The sequence below is a fragment of the Littorina saxatilis genome, linkage group LG5 (genome assembly GCF_037325665.1).
Source record: "Littorina saxatilis isolate snail1 linkage group LG5, US_GU_Lsax_2.0, whole genome shotgun sequence".
Taxonomy (NCBI): Eukaryota; Metazoa; Mollusca; class Gastropoda; order Littorinimorpha; family Littorinidae; genus Littorina; species Littorina saxatilis.
This window is the reverse complement of record NC_090249.1, coordinates 35,998,071-36,016,093: the sequence shown is the minus strand read 5'-3', so window position 1 is coordinate 36,016,093 and position 18,023 is coordinate 35,998,071. Positions and strand designations below refer to the sequence as shown.

At 42.1% G+C, this 18,023-nt stretch overlaps 2 protein-coding genes across 2 annotated transcripts; both read left to right on the top strand.

Moving 5' to 3' along the window:
* Positions 1-1,381: 1,381 nt before the first annotated feature.
* Positions 1,382-17,965, top strand: LOC138966993 (large ribosomal subunit protein uL13m-like). The gene is made up of 7 exons (XM_070339411.1): positions 1,382-1,538; positions 10,749-10,872; positions 11,432-11,525; positions 12,181-12,241; positions 16,175-16,261; positions 16,584-16,705; positions 17,267-17,965. Exons 1-7 carry the CDS (start codon positions 1,518-1,520, stop codon positions 17,340-17,342), a joined length of 585 nt encoding a protein of 194 aa, XP_070195512.1. The 5' UTR covers positions 1,382-1,517; the 3' UTR covers positions 17,343-17,965.
* LOC138966992 (uncharacterized) lies at positions 1,926-7,774 on the top strand. Its single transcript, XM_070339409.1, has 4 exons — positions 1,926-3,387; positions 5,220-5,987; positions 6,524-6,604; positions 6,761-7,774. Exons 1-4 carry the CDS (start codon positions 2,616-2,618, stop codon positions 7,603-7,605), a joined length of 2,466 nt encoding a protein of 821 aa, XP_070195510.1. The 5' UTR covers positions 1,926-2,615; the 3' UTR covers positions 7,606-7,774.
* Positions 17,966-18,023: the final 58 nt, after the last annotated feature.

Sequence of the window (18,023 nt, the reverse complement as noted above, 5' to 3'; positions counted from 1 at the left end):
ACACACACACACACTTATGACGGCTTACTAGCGCCAAAACTAAAAATTAGTAATTAACCCGTGAAAGTTACTAATTTTCACGAGAAAATTACAATTCTGACCGGAAAATTACTAATTTTCACGTGTTAATTACTAATTTTCTAGTGTTAATAACTAATTTTCAAGTGTTAATGTCTAATTTTCAGTTTTGGCTCGCTTCCTGACGGCTTACTAGTGCCAAAACTAAAAATTAGTAATTTTCACGCGTTAATTACTAATTTTCTTGTACCTCGTGACTGTGGGGGCTCAATGCGCATGCGCGACTGTTTCACCTGCCAGACTGAGCAAAACATCCTTCGATTCGAAACTTTTCTGGTCCATAGTTCTTTAATTAGATGTAAATTAGCACTAAGAGCTGAGCGCATGTGTAGATAACCGTGACATACAACTGTCTGTCCGAAAACTTGTTGAATAACGAATTCTATCGAAAGATATTTGTGAAAGTGTGTGAGTCTCGATGAAGAGATCCGTCTGCTAGTCGTCGGACCTTTTGCACATGTCCGACCGGCCGCCATTTTTCCTCTCTCGGTTCGAACATTTTCGGATCGATTGTCCTTCCCTAATACACTTTTAAGCAAATGTATGAGTGTGGTAGTGGAAACAAATATGAAGTACAGCTGTCTGCCTGACAACTTGTCGAATAAGGAATTATATTGAAAGATATCTGTGAAAGTGTGAGACCACAGCCGATCAAAAGTCCGTCTGCTACGAACAGCTTCGTTTCGAAAGTTTTCAGGGTCGATTATTCTTTTCTAAGATACCCAAAACAACGTTTAGGATAGCGCTATTGCAGAAAACAGTGACACGCATCTTCCCGTCGAATTACTTGCTCGATAAGGCCTTCTATTAAAAGATATTTTAGAAATAGTATGAGAGTGATGTTTGCCGGGCGTTAGCCTCTCAGTGCGGACTCTTAAAATCCGACTACTGTGACCAAAAACGAGGCAAAAATGAAAATTAGTAATTAACACTGTTAATTACTAATTTTCACGTGAAAACGATAACCCTAGGTTTTGGCACAAGTAAGCCGTCATACACACTCACACACATACACACACACAGTGACTGGCTGTGACAGACACACCACACACACACACTGGCACAGACACACTCACACATGTACAATGTGACACACAGAGGCACACCCACACACACAGAGGCACACCCACACCCACCCGACACACACACACACTTTGACATTTACACACACCGTGATACACACACATAGCAACCATGATTTAACGCCAGTCTCAGTCGGTACCCCCGGGTGTAAGGCACGACCAAGTCAACAACAACACTGCAACGACTGACAACAACAACAACAACTATCCAACGACCTATGAAACCGCCGACTGATAACAAAAGTCGCAGCAGATGCAGAAAACTCATGCCGCGTATAACGATCCTTGAGCAGCTGTTGCATCTTTTTGAGCGCCTGTGCCATCTCGGCGGAAGTGACGTCGCATGCCAAAGTCAAAATGGCGACCCAGCGTGTGTTGGTAAGGGCATTCGTTAACCTTTCCGAATTTAGTGCCTTTCCAAATCTAAGCTTTTGATTGATTGCTCCGATACTTTGTGTGTATGCATTTTAAAAAGATTTTTATGCACATTGTTTCCGATTTTACGTCGAATAACGGAAAACCTATTAGGGTACTGATGTGTGGAAGTGCACGATTTGAAATGCGTCTGCTACAGACATGATATGAAATGATGATATGATTTGTTGACAGATTGGTACTTTGGCTGTTGAGCCTTTTTCTGATCTTTTGATCAGTTGATATCCTAGCCTAACTTTGGGCTAGGTAACCTACACGATCTTTTGACCGTGGCCTATTCTATCAACTTTTTCTTGGCTGGTGGGAATTTGTAGTGAGAGGCATACTGACATTTGGGCTTCTATATATATATGTCACAGGGGAAACTAGAATTCAGTAGGATCCGGAATCCTACTAGTAGAGACTGGAATCTCAGTTTCTACTAGTAGATACTGGAATTCCAGTCTCAACTGGACTTTTTCAAGTTCAAACTGGAATTCCAGTATCTACTAGTAGATACCGGAATTCCACTTACAACTGGATTTTTTCCAGTTGAAAGTGGAATTCCGATATCTACTAGTAGAAACTGGAATTCCAGTTTCAACTAACAGCCAGTTCATGTTGGAATTCAGTTTAAATTGGAATTATTTGAAAACTGAAAAAGAAACTGGGATCATATCCACAGAGAGGGTTCAACTTGAAAACAAAGCTTAGATGTGACAATGACTTCTTCACGTGAATCTGAGTTGTTGTTGCAAATAAAGTGACCAATGTTCTCCAGCCAGAGTAATATGGAAATTGGAATTATTTGAAAACTGAAAAAGAAACTGGGATCATATCCACAGAGAGGGTTCAACTTGAAAACAAAGCTTAGATGTGACAATGACTTCTTCACGTGAATCTGAGTTGTTGTTGCAAATAAAGTGACCAATGTTCTCCAGCCAGAGTAATATGGAACAACCGAGGCCCTTCTATTCACAGTGAGTCTTGATCAGTTGATCAGAGTGAAGTGTCAGTGACAGACAGCAGTCAAGATTGAAGATGGAGTCCGAGTCAGAGGATCAGAAAACTCTGTTTTATTCTCTTTTAGAAGCACACATACGGAGTCTTGATGACAGCAAACGAGAATGTTTCTGCATTGCCCAAGAGAAGTACACAAAAATAGTGAAAGCTCTGCAACTGAACAAGGGCCAGCAATGTCCAGAAGGTGCCAAATTCAAGTACAGGTGTGCAAAGCATTATAAATTACAAGTTGTGGGGGCAAGGACAATGCTATGTTGCCAGAAAACCAACTGCCCGGTTGTGACCAGAGAGGAATTGTTTGCGACAATTGCGCGATGTCACGTTCATGTTGGCCATGGGGGAAGGGATAAAACGTGGGCGGAAATCAAAGCAAACTACGCAGGAGTCCACCACTCAGCAGTCAGTGTGTTCCTGAAGACCTGTCCCAGCTGCAGGCAGCGCCAGGTGGTGAAATCACTTCCATCTGGAAAGGCAATGATCAATCTGTCTTTTCTACTCAGAGTCCAAATCGACCTCATTGACTTCCGCAGCAGGCCTGACAGGGACTTTAAATGGATCCTGCATGCAAGGGACTGTTTTTCGAAGTTTTCTTGGGCCTATCCCTTGGAATCCAAGACTGCAGCAGAGGTAGCAGGTCATCTGTTCGACCAATTCTGCACCTTTGGACCACCACGCCTCCTGCAGAGTGACAATGGCAGAGAATTCACGGCGAACGTGATACGTGAAGTGTGTGATCTGTGGCCTGGAACAGTGATCATCCATGGACGCCCAAGACATCCTGAAAGTCAGGGTAAGTGTTCGTTTTTATTTGTATTTTTTTCAGAAATGAAAATTAACCCTTACAGTGCCTACAAGACGGGTATACCCGTCCTGCACTCTAGCCAGTTAGAGAAAACATTCTTGTCGAAGAGTGACCATGCATTGAAACACCCCGGCAGTGAAAGGGTTAATGAGGCAGACCTACCGGTGGTAACATGTTTTGTCTGTTGCATCTGTCAAAAGATAAACATTCAGCTTTTTTCGTAATCGGATCATTTTTCACATTTTACTGACATTGAATTGAAACACCCCGGCAGTGAAAGGGTTAATGAGGCAGACCTACCTGTGGTAACATGGAATATGAAACCGAAATTTAACGCAATAGGTCTAATCTAAAATTTCCATAGTGGTGATTGTGATTGTGATTTTTTTTTTTACTGGCGGTATAACAAGCTAAAATGGGTATGAACTGAACCGCTATGATGTCCAGGTTTTGAAAACTAATGTCGCAGTTGCAGCACTTTAGTACAACATGCTAGATTAACCCCTTGTTACCAAAACCAGGAAACTTTGAAGTTTTCACTCATTCCCCTAGTTTTGGAAAACGGCACTTTGAATTTTAATTTAAAAACATATTATGAATCTGTTTGACTTCCTTGACCTTTACAGATGTATTTTAAGGCATTTTGAGAAGGGATTGCGTTATTAAGACTGGGAATATATCAAAAGTATTAAAAAAAATTATGGAATTTGAGCAATATTTGGTAAAACGTTCTCATCACATCAGTCAAACTATGGATTAACATGGATAAATAGATGTTATTTTAACCGTCTGGGGGTGTAAAATTTGAAAAGTGATTTTGGTGTGCCTCAATTTTACATAAAAGTCCAAATTAACCTCTTGTCTGTGAAATATGGAAAAAATGCCATTTTTCATTTTTCCAACTTATTTTTTCTTCAAAATTAACGATATGTTATCCAACGTTACCGATTTGGGTCTGTTTGATCTCCTAAGCCTGTCTAACTGCATTTAAAGTGAAATACACAGTGCCATTTTTAAAAATTAGGGGAATGAGTGAACTTTTCAAAATTTTGACGTTTTGGGGCAACAAGGGGTTCATTTGGCATGTTGTACTAAAGTGCTGCAACTACATCACTTTTCAAAAACTACACACCATAACGGTTCAATTGATACCAAATGGTCGAAATGGTCATGGCACTTAAAGGGGTATGAAAGACCTAAACCGGAAGTAGAAATCTTTGAACGGCAGCTGATACATTACCTTATCAACTCTCATTATCCAAAGTTTCAAGCCTGTAAGTCCAGTATTACTTCAGAAACATCGGAAAACTCAAAATCAAATTAAACAATTATTATCCGGAAGTGGTCCTAAAGGCTGAATCTTATCATCCCATGTGATGGGAGAAGCCTGGAAGATTCCAACTCAATGTCCGACGCGAAGCCACACTTCCCTTTTGATAATAAAACGTTGTTTTTTTACCACTTCCGGATAAGGATTGTTTATTTTGATTTTGCGTTTTCCGATGTTTCTCAGCGAATACCAGGCTTTCAGGCTTAATTTTCTGGATAATGAGAGTTCATAGAGTAATGTATCAGCTGCCGTTCAAGGAATTCTACTTCCGGTTTAGGTCTTTCATACCCCTTTAATGGTACTGTGACAGTACCATGAACCTTTCGATGAATGATACACTCGACTTCTCAAATTAAAACTGCTCTAGCAGCTTTATAAATCAGCTTTACAACCTGAAATATGGGCTACAGACATAGTGCAGTGGCCTAGGCTTGAAAAGGCCTCTATTTAAGGTGACAGTATCCAACTGGGATTGCTTCACTGTGTGCAGGGTGCATTGAGAGGGGGAACGGAGACCTACAATTGAAACTAGGCAAATGGATGGATACCAATGGCCCACAATGGAGCAGGGGATTAAAGTCTGTGGTTCACTCAATCAACACATCAGTTTCAAGTGCAACTGGGACAACACCGTATGAACTTGTATTTGGTCAGAAACCACGTTCGGACCAAGCTGTTTGGGAGGAATTTGCAGCTCAGGGTATTGTGCGTGAAGAAGATTTGCCAAATGATCTGCTTGTTATGCTTCCCACAATGAGGCAGGAAGGTGCAGTCGTGCAGTCAGTGAGTGAGGAAGATGCAGTCATTGAGTCATTGAGTCAGGAAGGTGCAGTCGTCGAGTCATTGAGTCAGGAAGGTGCAGTCGTCGAGTCATTGAGTCAGGAAGGTGCAGTCGTGCAGTCAGTGAGTGAGGAAGATGCAGTCGTTGAGTCATTGAGTCAGGAAGGTGCAGTCGTCGAGTCATTGAGTCAGGAAGGTGCAGTCGTCGAGTCATTGAGTCAGGAAGGTGCAGTCGTTGAGTCATTGAATCATGATGGTGCAGTCGTGCAGTCAGTGTGGCTGGACAATGTGGGGCGTGTAGTTCTGAGTCAAGAAGACACAGCCGTGAGTCAGAGAAGTGCAGTTGTGCAGTCAGGGAGCCAGAGTGACATCAGCTGCGAGGACGACGAGAGAATCACTGTGTGGAGTGAAGTGGTCTTTGATACAGTTCTGCAGCCAGTCAACAATTCTTTGCCAACTCCCGGACCTTCAACTGCTGGTATGTGGTATGCTTCTATCTGAATTGGTTTTAAAAATCTTGTGTTTTAGAGATATTGGCCATGCAACCATTGGACTAGTTGACGCCCATTACTGTATTAGTCGTATTAATAGGAGTAACATTCCATTACATTAACCCTTTTGCAGCCATAACAAACTAATGATGAACACAATTTTGATAATGATAGACAATGCAGGAGACGGGAGGTGCACTGGCAAGGGTTAATGACTCTGGGGATTAATGGCAGATTTGATGCAAATACAACTACAGTTCATTTGTTTCACAGGTGCTGACCGTTCTTCAGAAGCAGTCAACTTTCAAAAAAAACTTTCCTGTCAAAATGGGTCAAGTGTATGTTTTTGCAATGAATTATTCAGAATTTCTTCCTGTATCACTTCAACGTCGAAACACTAGTACACAGTGATTAATGTGTACACATACATGCCACATTATCATGTCACATTTCCCAACAGAGAAGAAGAAGAATGACTGCAAATGTCTGTTGCAAATACAACTGCATTTTATTTGTTTCACAGGTGCTGACCGTTCTTCAGAAGCAGTCAACTTTCAGGATCCTCTCGGACCTTCTCTCAGCACTCCTGAGCAGCATGCCACTGGTAAGTTTCTTCACACTTCCCTCAACACACTTTCAATGTGCCATATTTTCTATCAATTTATAAAGACTAGTTTGAAGATGTTAACAGGTTAACCCTTACACCACCTTTCTTGGTTTTCACACCAGCGTAGACGATTTTAATTTGTTTGTTTCACAGGTGCTGGTGGTTCTTCTCTCGGCATTGTAGAAAACGTGGATTCACCAAGTACATCATCTACTACCTGTACCAGCCACAAGCGAGGAAAGGAGTATCTTCTTTTGAGCGACAACGTCATCGTTTGTTCTGGCACAGAGCACACAAATCTTGACGTTGTGCATGGTGTGAAAGTGACTAAAACCACTCATGCTGTGTTTTCTGTTGACGAAGTGTTCGTTCCTACACATGTGCCTACAATTGCCAACCCTATGAATGAACCATTAGAAGTAGGACAGTTTGTGTTGTGGAAACGCACTGCAACAGTGCAAAATGAAGAAGGGAACACGGCTCACAAGGAGAAGCGACTTGTTGCCAGAAATAACTATTTGAAGGCTGCCAGACGTCAAGACACGAGGTACCAAAAGAAGGTAAAAGACGTGACCCAATCATTCCAAAACGGGCACACTGTCGGAGTGAAAATCCACAGTGCCGACAGGACCAACACTGACGTGCGGCTCTTGACCTGCAAGATTCTGGAATCAAAGATGAGGGGCGGTGATTCTGTCTATCGGGTGTATTGCCCGACTGGAATTGTTAAAAACTGGTTTCGGGGGGTGGAGCTTGTGGACATGAGCAGTGTGGTCCTCCCACATCTCAATGTGGTAAACCCACAGACTCTTAAGGAAGTGTCCCTCATTCAAGCCTCCAGGTCATCAACTGGTTGGCAAAACCGTGGAGCTGTCGCCAGGTCCGTCTGTACGTGCACAGGCGCGTGCATGACAAAGAGGTGTCCGTGCAAAGATGCCAAACTTGCATGTGGCACCAAATGCCACCCGCACAGCAAGAAATGCAAGAACATGTCCTGAAGTTGTCTGATGTGATTTTCATTGATTTGACTATGCAGTTTGTGGTGTTGGGTCTTTTTAAACAATGGATTTGCTTTCAATAAAGTAGTCAACTGTTCATTTTAAACAAAAAAGAAACTACATTCATCTCCATCGCGAAATTCCAATTTGAACTGAATTCCAACATGAACTGGCTGTTAGTTGAAACTGGAATTCCAGTTTCTACTAGTAGATATCGGAATTCCACTTTCAACTGGAAAAAATCCAGTTGTAAGTGGAATTCCGGTATCTACTAGTAGATACTGGAATTCCAGTTTGAACTTGAAAAAGTCCAGTTGAGACTGGAATTCCAGTATCTACTAGTAGAAACTGAGATTCCAGTCTCTACTAGTAGGATTCCGGATCCTACTGAATTCTAGTTTCTACTGTGACATATATATACGACTAGTGTCTGTGTGTCTGTCTGTGTATCTGTCTGTGTATCTGTCTGTGTGTCTGTGCGCGATGCACGGCCAAAGTTCTCGATGGATCTGCTTCAAATTTGGTGGGCATATTCAGGTAGACCCGGGACACTCTCACCTATCTCTATATATTTATAGATACAGATATGCATATATATATACGGCTTCTCTGTGTGTGTGGGTGTTTGTGTGTGTGTGTGGGCAAAAACCTGTGTATTGTAGAGTTCTGTTTGTGATGTGGTGTAGCGGCTTTTGTCTGTCTGTATGTTCTGGCATGTGAGAAGCCACAGCAGATAATATAGGGCCAAGAAATAAGCTCTAAAATTCTCAATCCCGTTTGACAGGACTTCGCCTTCAAAGGTGATTGTGGTGAACTGCCACGCTGTCTGTCTCTGTCTCGCGCCGTTCACCCCAAATTCCCGTTTCTGAGTAACTATTTTTAGAATGTCACTGCGCTGTCCAGAACGCTTCCCTTGCACCCGTAAGTTGTTCTTACTGTCAAAGTGAAAAGGTCGAATCAATTTATAGCCACGCGAAAAATACACTCTCACCTATCTCTATATATTTATAGATATAGATATACATATATATATATATACGGCTTCTCTGTGTGTGTGTTTGTGTGTGTGTGTGTGGGCAAAAACCTGTGGATTGTAGAGTTCTGTTTGTGATGGGGTCTAGCGGCTTTTGTCTGTCTGTATGATCTGGCATTTGAGAAGCCACAACAGATAATATAGGGCTAAGAAATAAGCTCTAAAATTCTCAATCCCGTTTGACAGGACTTCGCCTGCAGAGGTGATTGTGATGAACCGCCACGCTGTCTGTCTCTGTCTCGCGATTCACCCCGGCGAAGCCGGGTATTCCTCTAGTTTCATATATAGTCTTTCAGTGCATTGTCAAAGCGATTTTTGAAACTGTTCATTGTCGGCGCTTCTACCACATTCTTGTCTAAGGAGTTCCATGTGTCTATGATTCTGTTCGTGAAGAAAGATTGTCGGAGAGCTGTTCTGCATTGTTTCTTCCTGAGCTTGAACTGATGTCCACGGGTATTACACAGGCTATTCAGCTCCAGTGGGTTCTTGCAATCGTAGTATCCATGCACGAATTTGTATGCTTCAATCATGTCTCCCCGGATACGCCTATAGCACATGCTTGAAACTTCCAAGACTCTCAAACGCTCTTCGTAACTCAAGGTCTTCAACCCTGGGATACACTTCGTGGCTCTTCTTAACACACTTTCAATCAGATTTTTTATCTTTCTCGAGTCGGGGACTCCACACCACATTTGCAAATTCCAGATGAGGCCGTACAAGTGCAACAAAGAGAAGTCTTAGCGTTTCTGCGTCCAAATGCTCATAAGACCGTCTACTGAGACCCAGGATTCTATTTGCTTTGTTGACTTGTGTTTCCACGTGCTTTGAGAATTTCATTTCACTGTCTACATTGACCCCAAGGTCCTTTTCTGCACTTGAGCTTTCCAGATCAACTCTGTCCACGCTGCCAGGTTTTCTCATATTATACACAAGTTTCTGATTTTTTTGTACCCAGCTGTAATGACATGTACGACTACGTAACCAGGACAAGACCTCCCAAGCCCAAGGCACATATATAAACAAAACAAATCAAATACAGACTCATGCTCCATGTATGCCAATCAACGCCTGTTACAAAAAACACACCTTGTCTTGATTTCTTTCGATCTGGAGACCTGCTTCTTATCCAATCCAGATCCAGAGAGAGACTGAGAGAACTCGAACTCGAAAACTTTATTACTGAGGGATGATAGCATTAGGTCCATATGGTCCTTCAAAGGAAAAATAACTCTGTCTGGTTTGTATGTGGTGTGGGAGAGTGACCTATATGGGGAGAGAGAGAGAGAGAGAGAGAGAGAGAGAGAGAGAGAGAGAGAGAGAGAGAGAGAGAGAGAGAGAGAGAGAGAGAGAGAGAGAGAAACATTGAAACATTGAACTTTATTACAGGAAAGATAGCATTAGGTCCGTAGGACCTTTCTTACAGCTAGTCCTGATCTAAGCAAAATGGTTATAATCGAAATGGGAATACATAGGAACAAACTTTTTATGATGAAACGCAGACACACGCAATAATAGTAATATAAGAATAAGATCATTTTTTATCGACATGTGATATACAGATATACAACCATACATTATCAGAACACACACACACACATATATACACGCACACACACACAGAAGATCAACTAACTTATAAGGCAAGCCAACATAACACGACACACTAACCAAATAAAGGATCAGGTAGCAAAGTTTAAAAAAAAAAAAAATAAAAATAAAAATAAAAATAAAAATAAAAACCGTTCATGACCTAATATATACCATCTTAGATTATGAAGGAATCACCATGCCAATATTAAATGCAGTAATACTATCTTAGATACTAGAGAGCTAGCTAGCTAGCTAGCTAGCTTGTGATAGCATAATCATTATGATGATGGTCAACAAAACTCGATAGGCGATGCATGGGCCTGGCTAAAGAATTAGTTCATATTCTTGCTGTACTTAAGAATTTAGTGCATGCTCAATCAATTGTGTTTCTAGATGTGCCTGTGATAAAATAGTGTGTGTAGATGATACGTGAGAAGGTGTGTGCAGAGCGGCATGTGTACAAGTTATTATTACAAATATTAGGTAATATTGTCATTTGAGTCTGCATTTTGTTTTGTAGCAATGGAGGGCGTTTGCACGTACATGGTGGCTGTATGATGCTGCTAACCAGTGTCCATTCGTCTCTGCATATCGTGTTGTGCCATACCTGCAGGGAAAACATAAACCCATCTTCCATCCGTTGAGTAAGTAATTTTAAGTTTGTTTGTTTGTTAGTTCATGGGGTGAAACTCCCACGGTTTTTACGTGTATGACCGTTTTTAGCCCGCCATTTAGGCAGCCATACGCCGCTTTCGGAGAAAGCATGCTGGGTATTTTCTTGTTTCTATAACCCACCGAACTCTGACATGGATTACAGGATCTTTTTTGTGCGCACTTGGTCTTGTGCTTGCGTCTACACACGGGGGTGTTCGGACACCGAGGAGAGTCTGCACACAAAGTTGACTCTGAGAAATAAATCTCTCGCTGAACGTGGGGACGAACTCACGCTGACAGCGGCCAACTGGATACAAATCCAGCGCGCTAGCGACTGAGCTACATCCCCGCCCGTAATTTTAAGTAAAACTCTACATTTAATGTGAAACTGTCCGTTTGAAAATAGCTACTATAAATTATATAGCCCACGCTCAAGCTGTCAAGGCCGGCAGACAACTCTGCAGAGCTGCAGTGAAGGGAGACTACTGCATCACCCTGTCACACTTACTTTGTTGGTTTGGATAATGGCAGGTGTGTTTTTGTGTGCAGGTGATGTGGGTGACCATGTGGTTGTCATCAACACAAAAGACATTGCCATGCAGGCCGACTACTGGCGTACCTTCACGTTCTTTCATCACACAGGGTAGGTAATCCATCCTGCACTGATTTTAATTTTGTCCGGTCCGGAAAAAGTTAAGCTACAGCCCCATGAACTCCTCTTCAAACTTATACTTTAGTGTAGAACTTCTACTTTAAATCTATGATCCTTGCTTTACAACAGAAAATTGCTGAATGTGAATGATAATAATTGGTATCTTCTGTCTTTGTAAAGGAGTGCAAATCAGGATCACAACATTTTACCATAGGGGAAAAAAAAAAGGGAATGAATGGAAATGAAACCATAATTTGCATTGACAATGTCTGCTTTGTTAACTTACTAGTACACAAGGAAGTATTCTTAAGCTCATGCTAATAGACGAAAAATAACTCCGTCTGGTTTGTATGTGGTGTGGGAGAGTGACCTTTTCTCGCAATACCTCTGCGAAACTTTGAAGGGGCCAATCACTAGCGAATGGAGAGTGGGAAGCAGATGCTCCCATCCACGTGTTTTCGACACACCTCTCGCTAGTGATTGGCCCCTCCAATGTTTGGCAGAGGTTTTGCAAGAAAAGGTCACTCCTCCACAACCCATACAAACTCGAAGGAGTTATTTCTGAAAATTGTCTATTGATATGTGTTCTTTGTCAGCAAAGTTTTGCTGGTGTTTCTAACTGTTGTGCATAACTGTTGATTTTCAGGTACCCTGGAGGGTTTAGCAAAGCGTCAGCATGGAGAGTTCATGAAATCGATCCTACAAGGGTGAGCAGGATCAACAGATTTTAATCTGTGAATGGTGTGTGCTTTGCGGTATGAATCAATGATTTAGTTAATAAGCTGTGGGTAGATACCATCATGTACATGCTTACGTGGTTTGAGCTTAACCCATCATGAATGGGAATAGATTAATTCAGCAAATATCTCTGTCAGGTTTTTATGGGTTGCGGTAGAGTTGTTTTTCCTTGCAATTATTGAGTCAGTCACATCCGCAATGCCGATTGTCAGCTCCGATGATAATACTTTCGAACAAAAAGAGCATTATAATGACCGGACATTGCAATAAGCATACATCGGAGGTATATAATCCTCACTGGGATGTCAGTAATTCGCATGATTTCACTGGCACACCACACGTTTGTTTGTTTATTTGTTGCTTAACGTCCAGCCGACTACGCAGAGCCATATCAGGACGAGGAAGGGGGGGATGAAGGGGGCCACTTGTCAAGCGATTCCTGTTTACAAATGCACTAACCCATTACTTGTGTCCCAGCAGGCTTTAGTAAAACTAAATTAATACCTACTGGAAGATTACCAGTTTCCAGTATGTTAAAATAGGCTTAACCTATCTACTGCTGGACTTACATCAGAACACTAACAGATTAAACTATACATGAATCGCGAGACAAGCGGCAAGAGAAGAGATTTTTGGAAAAAATACAGGTGAATGAGCAAGAAGGCAGAAAAAAGAAAAGAATTCATGAAGAAAAAGAGAGCATGACAGGAAAGAGGAACCAAAAATCTACCTAACAGCAAACTAGAAAGCTCCTGCGGTTCCAAAAACAGGAGGGGCCTTTAATTTCATAACCGCAGTGCCCCACTGCGGGAACACCCCACGTTGTCAACGTGTGAGCGAATAGACAGGCTGTTTGCTTGAATGTGATATGCCTACAGTGTCACGTGTAGCTTGACTCAGTGTTTCTGTGGAAAAGCAAGGGAAAGCAACTCTTCCACAAGCCATCAAAAACTTGACATAGTTATTTCCGAACGTCCTCTATCAAAAATGTGGATGTGCTTTTTGACTCACATGCGAAGCAAAAGTGAGTCTATGTACTCACCCGAGTCGTCCGTCCGTCCGTCCGTCCGTCCGTCCGTCCGTCCGGACGTCCGTCCGGAAAACTTTAACGTTGGATATTTCTTGGACACTATTCAGTCTATCAGTACCAAATTTGGCAAGAGGGTGTATGATGACAAGGCCCCAAAAAACATACATAGCATCTTGACCTTGCTTCAAGGTCAAGGTCGCAGGGGCCATAAATGTTGCCTAAAAAACAGCTATTTTTCACATTTTTCACATTTTCTCTGAAGTTTTTGAGATTCAATACCTCACCTATATATGATATATAGGGCAAAGTAAGCCCCATCTTTTGATACCAGTTTAGTTTACCTTGCTTCAAGGTCAAGGTCACAGGAGCTCTTCAAAGTTGGATTGTATACATATTTTGAAGTGACCTTGACCCTGAACTATGGAAGATAACTGTTTCAAACTTAAAAATTATGTGGGGCACATGTTATGCTTTCATCATGAGACACATTTAGTCACATATGATCAAGGTCAAGGTCACTTTGACCCTTATGAAATGTGACCAAAATAAGGTAGTGGATCACGACCCGACCCTTCCGGATAAACTAAACAGTTTCTACTGTAGGTTTGACGAGAAGAATCCAAACCCAGGTTATCGTCCCTCTTTGCCGGATGACCCCTCACTTCTGATCCCACCTTTCACTGTCCAGGAGGCGGAGGTGAAGAAGCTGTTTAAACAACAAAACGTCAGGAAAGCCTCGGGCCCGGATGGTGTTTCGACTGCTGCTCTTAAGTGTTGCTCTGATCAGTTAGCACCCGTGTTCACAGACATTTTTAATGAGTCCTTAGAGAAGCATTCTGTCCCCCGCTGTTTTAAGTCGTCGGTGATAGTCCCTGTCCCCAAGAAACCCCGTGTCGCCCAGCTTAATGACTACCGCCCAGTCGCACTCACATCAGTGGCCATGAAGGTTTTTGAGCGGATCGTTCTGTCCTACTTAAAGGCATGCACTGGTGCCTCACGTGACCCTCTCCAGTTCGCTTATCGGGCAAACAGATCGGTTGAGGACGCTGTAGCGCTAGGTCTGTTCCACATCCTGCGTCATCTGGAGAAGCCACGTTCATACGCTAGAATCTTATTTCTCGATTTTAGTAGTGCTTTTAATACAATTATCCCCCACATGCTGTTTGACAAGCTGTCAGCCCTGAACGTACATCCGTCCATCTGTCATTGGGTTTTAGACTTTCTCTTAGACCGTCCACAGGTAGTCAAGGTGAACGGTTCATACTCTTGCTCAGCCACGCTGAACACAGGGGCACCCCAGGGGTGTGTGCTTTCTCCACTTTTATTCACACTTTTCACGAACGACTGTGTATCATCAGATCCATCTGTGCTGGTTCTGAAGTTTTCAGATGACACGACAGTTGAGGGGCTGATTTCCAACGATGATGAAAGTGTGTATAGAGAGGAGGTGGAACAGTTGGTTGGCTGGTGCTCTGACAACAACTTAGAGCTCAATGTCTCTAAAACCAAAGAAATGATTGTAGATTTTAGAAAGAACAAACTCGCACTCACCCCTTTAGAGATCAACGGTGTAAGTGTTGAGCAGGTCGACTCCTTTAGATTTTTAGGCACAATCATCTCGAGCGACCTCACATGGGACAAAAACACAGAGCCCATCATCAAGAAGTGTCAGCAGAGGCTTCACTTCCTTAGACAGCTGAAGAAATTTAGACTGAACCAAGCCACCCAAAAGCAGTTCTATAGGGCCACTGTAGAAAGCATTCTGTGTTTTTCAGTCACCGTGTGGTTTAGCGGTGCCAGTGCTAGGAACAAGGAAGAGCTGGAGCGCATTGTCAGACAAGCGTCTCGTATTGTGGGTTGCGAACTTCCGTCAGTCGCCTCACTGTACAGCTCACGTTTAGCAAAGAGAGTTAGGGGTATAGTGGCAGACTCATCTCACCCAGCCGGCCATCTGTTCGAGCTCCTCCCGTCAGGCAAGCGCTTCCGCGCTCTGAAGAGCAGGACTTCTCGTTTCAGAAACAGTTTCTTTCCTGAGGCAGTCCTTGCGGCCTCAATGGTGGATCGTTCTTAGATCTGTTAGATCTGTGATATGTGTCAGTTAAAGTTTTGAAATGGATCGAGTATCCTTAAATGAAATATCTTAATAGATGTAAGGGTTGTGTCCTTTGAATAACTGTGTTAGCATGTACTCGGATTTATTATATTGATGACTATATTTTTAGATATGATTTTTAGGGAATTCATTTATCTTTATCCATGCAACCTGTGATTGCTCCTGTCAGATTGGTGCTAAAGGAACAACCAGTCCGTGTTGAACTGTCTGGTTGGTGTGCACACGTAGTGGGCCCAGTGAGATTGAACACTTTGTCTGCACATAGTTGTTGTGATATATGCGTGTGGAAGGAGTGTGAAGTTTTATGCATACACCATAACAAAATCATGTGCTTTGCATTTGGTAAATAAACTGTTTGACTTGACTTGACTTGACATATCTCATGGTAGAAAGAGCCAATAAGCACCATTGTACTTCCTATGTCTTGAATTAACAGCTTTGTGTTGCATGACCTTAGATGACCTTGACCTTGGGTCAAGGTCACATGTATTTTGGTAGGAAAAATGTGTAAAGCAGTTCTTAGTGTATGATGTCATTGCTAGGTTTAGTTATTTGACCTTGACCCTGAAGGTCAAGGTCATGTCAAGGTCAAGCATGTGAGTCGTATGGGCTTTGCCCTTCTTGTTTTCTCTCGTTATCTCAGATAATATCTGTGTACTTATCTGTGTAAATTACGGCAAGATATCCATTTAAACGACACCGACATTGAGCACACTGAGCATGATGAATAATCTTGTTATATATATATATGTGTTGCAGGTTATGCAACTGTCTGTATACAGCAGAATTAAAGGGAACCTATTGAGGAAAGGGCTCATGAGGCGACTTCATCTTTTCCCTGATGATGTAAGTGCTAAACTTTGTTATCTGGTCTTTTGTGTGTGTACTCAGTTTTTAAGGTGGCTTGGTTAAATTCCCTTCAGAAGTGCACTAAATTTTACCTCCCAGGAGATTGTTAGTTGTTGTCACGCTGACTGTAATCGTAAGTGCCGGGCGGTAAGTCTTCTGAAGTGTTTGTAAATCTTCACATGCCTTTTGTTCTGTTTATTGATAATCAATGTCTTTGAGAAAAGTAGTGTGGAGGGTGGGCGTGGGAGAACGGTTAGGTGACAGCAAGCGACATTGTGGAAGACAGGTTTCTCATTGCCTGCATTTTTTTCTTGAACAGAAAATACCAGATGAAATCTTGGAAAATGTATCGGACCAAATACGTCAAGTGCAGCCTGTTGCCAAGCGACTGGACCAGTATTCAGAGGAAGAAGTTACAGAGTTCCCCAAGTTCTTTGACTGGTAAGTAAATTTTGCTTGTGAAAGGTTCACGGAACACCTTTTGTGGAAGTGGAGTAAGAGGGATAGAGCAAATATTTTTAGATTGATTTCTAACCTGTGGGTATCTTTGGTGCTTCACCGTCTCCAGACATGCACTGGCTCCTAAGAAATTTAAGTTAAACCTTTTATCAATTTGTTTTGGTAAACAGGAATGACAGAAGGATTTAATATTTCAAACCTTACACACAAGATGGTTGAAAGACACAGAAGTTTTGTTTGTAGCAAAAGGTTGTGTGCACTTGCCGAAACGTTATGTGAAAGATTTACGCATTTGGAAAGAGGTACCTTTGTCAACATGCTTTGCTTTTCTTGTGAATAATTCATTTTTGGGGTATCATGAGGAGGCAGCTGTGTCTTTTTCATTTAGTTCAGCTTGGAAGAACTGTCAATTTCCTCAATTTTTACTTGTACTGAAGCTGGTTTAGAAAATAAGAAACCAGACAAGCATGAAAAAAAAACCCACGTACACACTGTAAATATAGACCAAAACTACCCCTGAGTGTTAATATTATGTGTCTGCAGGCCAGAGGACTTTGTCAAGGATGGATACAAAAGACACATGACCAGGAAGAAACCCAAACGGAGATACACTGTGTGAATGTGTGTGTGGAGATCACCATTTTACGTTTTTCTTCTGTTTCGGCGACTGTTTCTTTGAGTGGTGTCTGAGTGTGTGTTCATGTAGACCAACAGTGTCTGAGTGACAAGATTTGTGTGTGCGTGAGCATGGGTGCATGTGTATATCTGTGTTGGCATTCACTGTAAAGTTACAGTACAGGTATTTGACTGGTATTTTGTGGCAGAGTACTGTAAAAATCTGAGTGTGTGTTCATGTAGACCAACAGTGTCTGAGTGACAAGATTTGTGTGTGCGTGAGCATGGGTGCATGTGTATATCTGTGTTGGCATTCACTGTAAAGTTACAGTACAGGTATTTGACTGGTATTTTGTGGCAGAGTACTGTAACAATCATCAATCTTATTAGTTTTGATTGCATTTGACAAGTTTTCATATCAAAATAAAGCATTGTCATTAAACTTGGTTATACCGATAGGCCAATGGCCATTACTGCAGTTGTTTGTGTGTGTGTGTTAGAGAAAGGAGCGAGTGTTTGTGCTTGTGTCAAATAGCTGGGGTTGTAGATATGGGGTGATTGTGTTTGTGGTTATTTGTGGTGGTGTACATGTTGGAATGTTAAGTGAAATAAAGGAAACTCCTTTGACCTTGCTGTTTTGAGTGGCTTATTTGTTGTGTTGAATGTGAATGAAACACGCACACAC

What these genes read in the sequence shown, in the direction of transcription:
- LOC138966992 (XM_070339409.1), top strand. Translation starts at nt 2,616, where the DNA reads ATGGAGTCCGAGTCAGAGGATCAGAAAACTCTGTTTTATTCTCTTTTA. An exon ending in TCCCGGACCTTCAACTGCTG is followed by an intron (nt 5,988 to 6,523) that starts GTATGTGGTATG and finishes TTTGTTTCACAG; the next exon opens with GTGCTGACCGTTCTTCAGAA. An exon ending in TCCTGAGCAGCATGCCACTG is followed by an intron (nt 6,605 to 6,760) that starts GTAAGTTTCTTC and finishes TTTGTTTCACAG; the next exon opens with GTGCTGGTGGTTCTTCTCTC.
- LOC138966993 (XM_070339411.1), top strand. Translation starts at nt 1,518, where the DNA reads ATGGCGACCCAGCGTGTGTTG. An exon ending in TTCATCTTTTCCCTGATGAT is followed by an intron (nt 16,262 to 16,583) that starts GTAAGTGCTAAA and finishes TTTCTTGAACAG; the next exon opens with AAAATACCAGATGAAATCTT. An exon ending in TTCCCCAAGTTCTTTGACTG is followed by an intron (nt 16,706 to 17,266) that starts GTAAGTAAATTT and finishes ATGTGTCTGCAG; the next exon opens with GCCAGAGGACTTTGTCAAGG.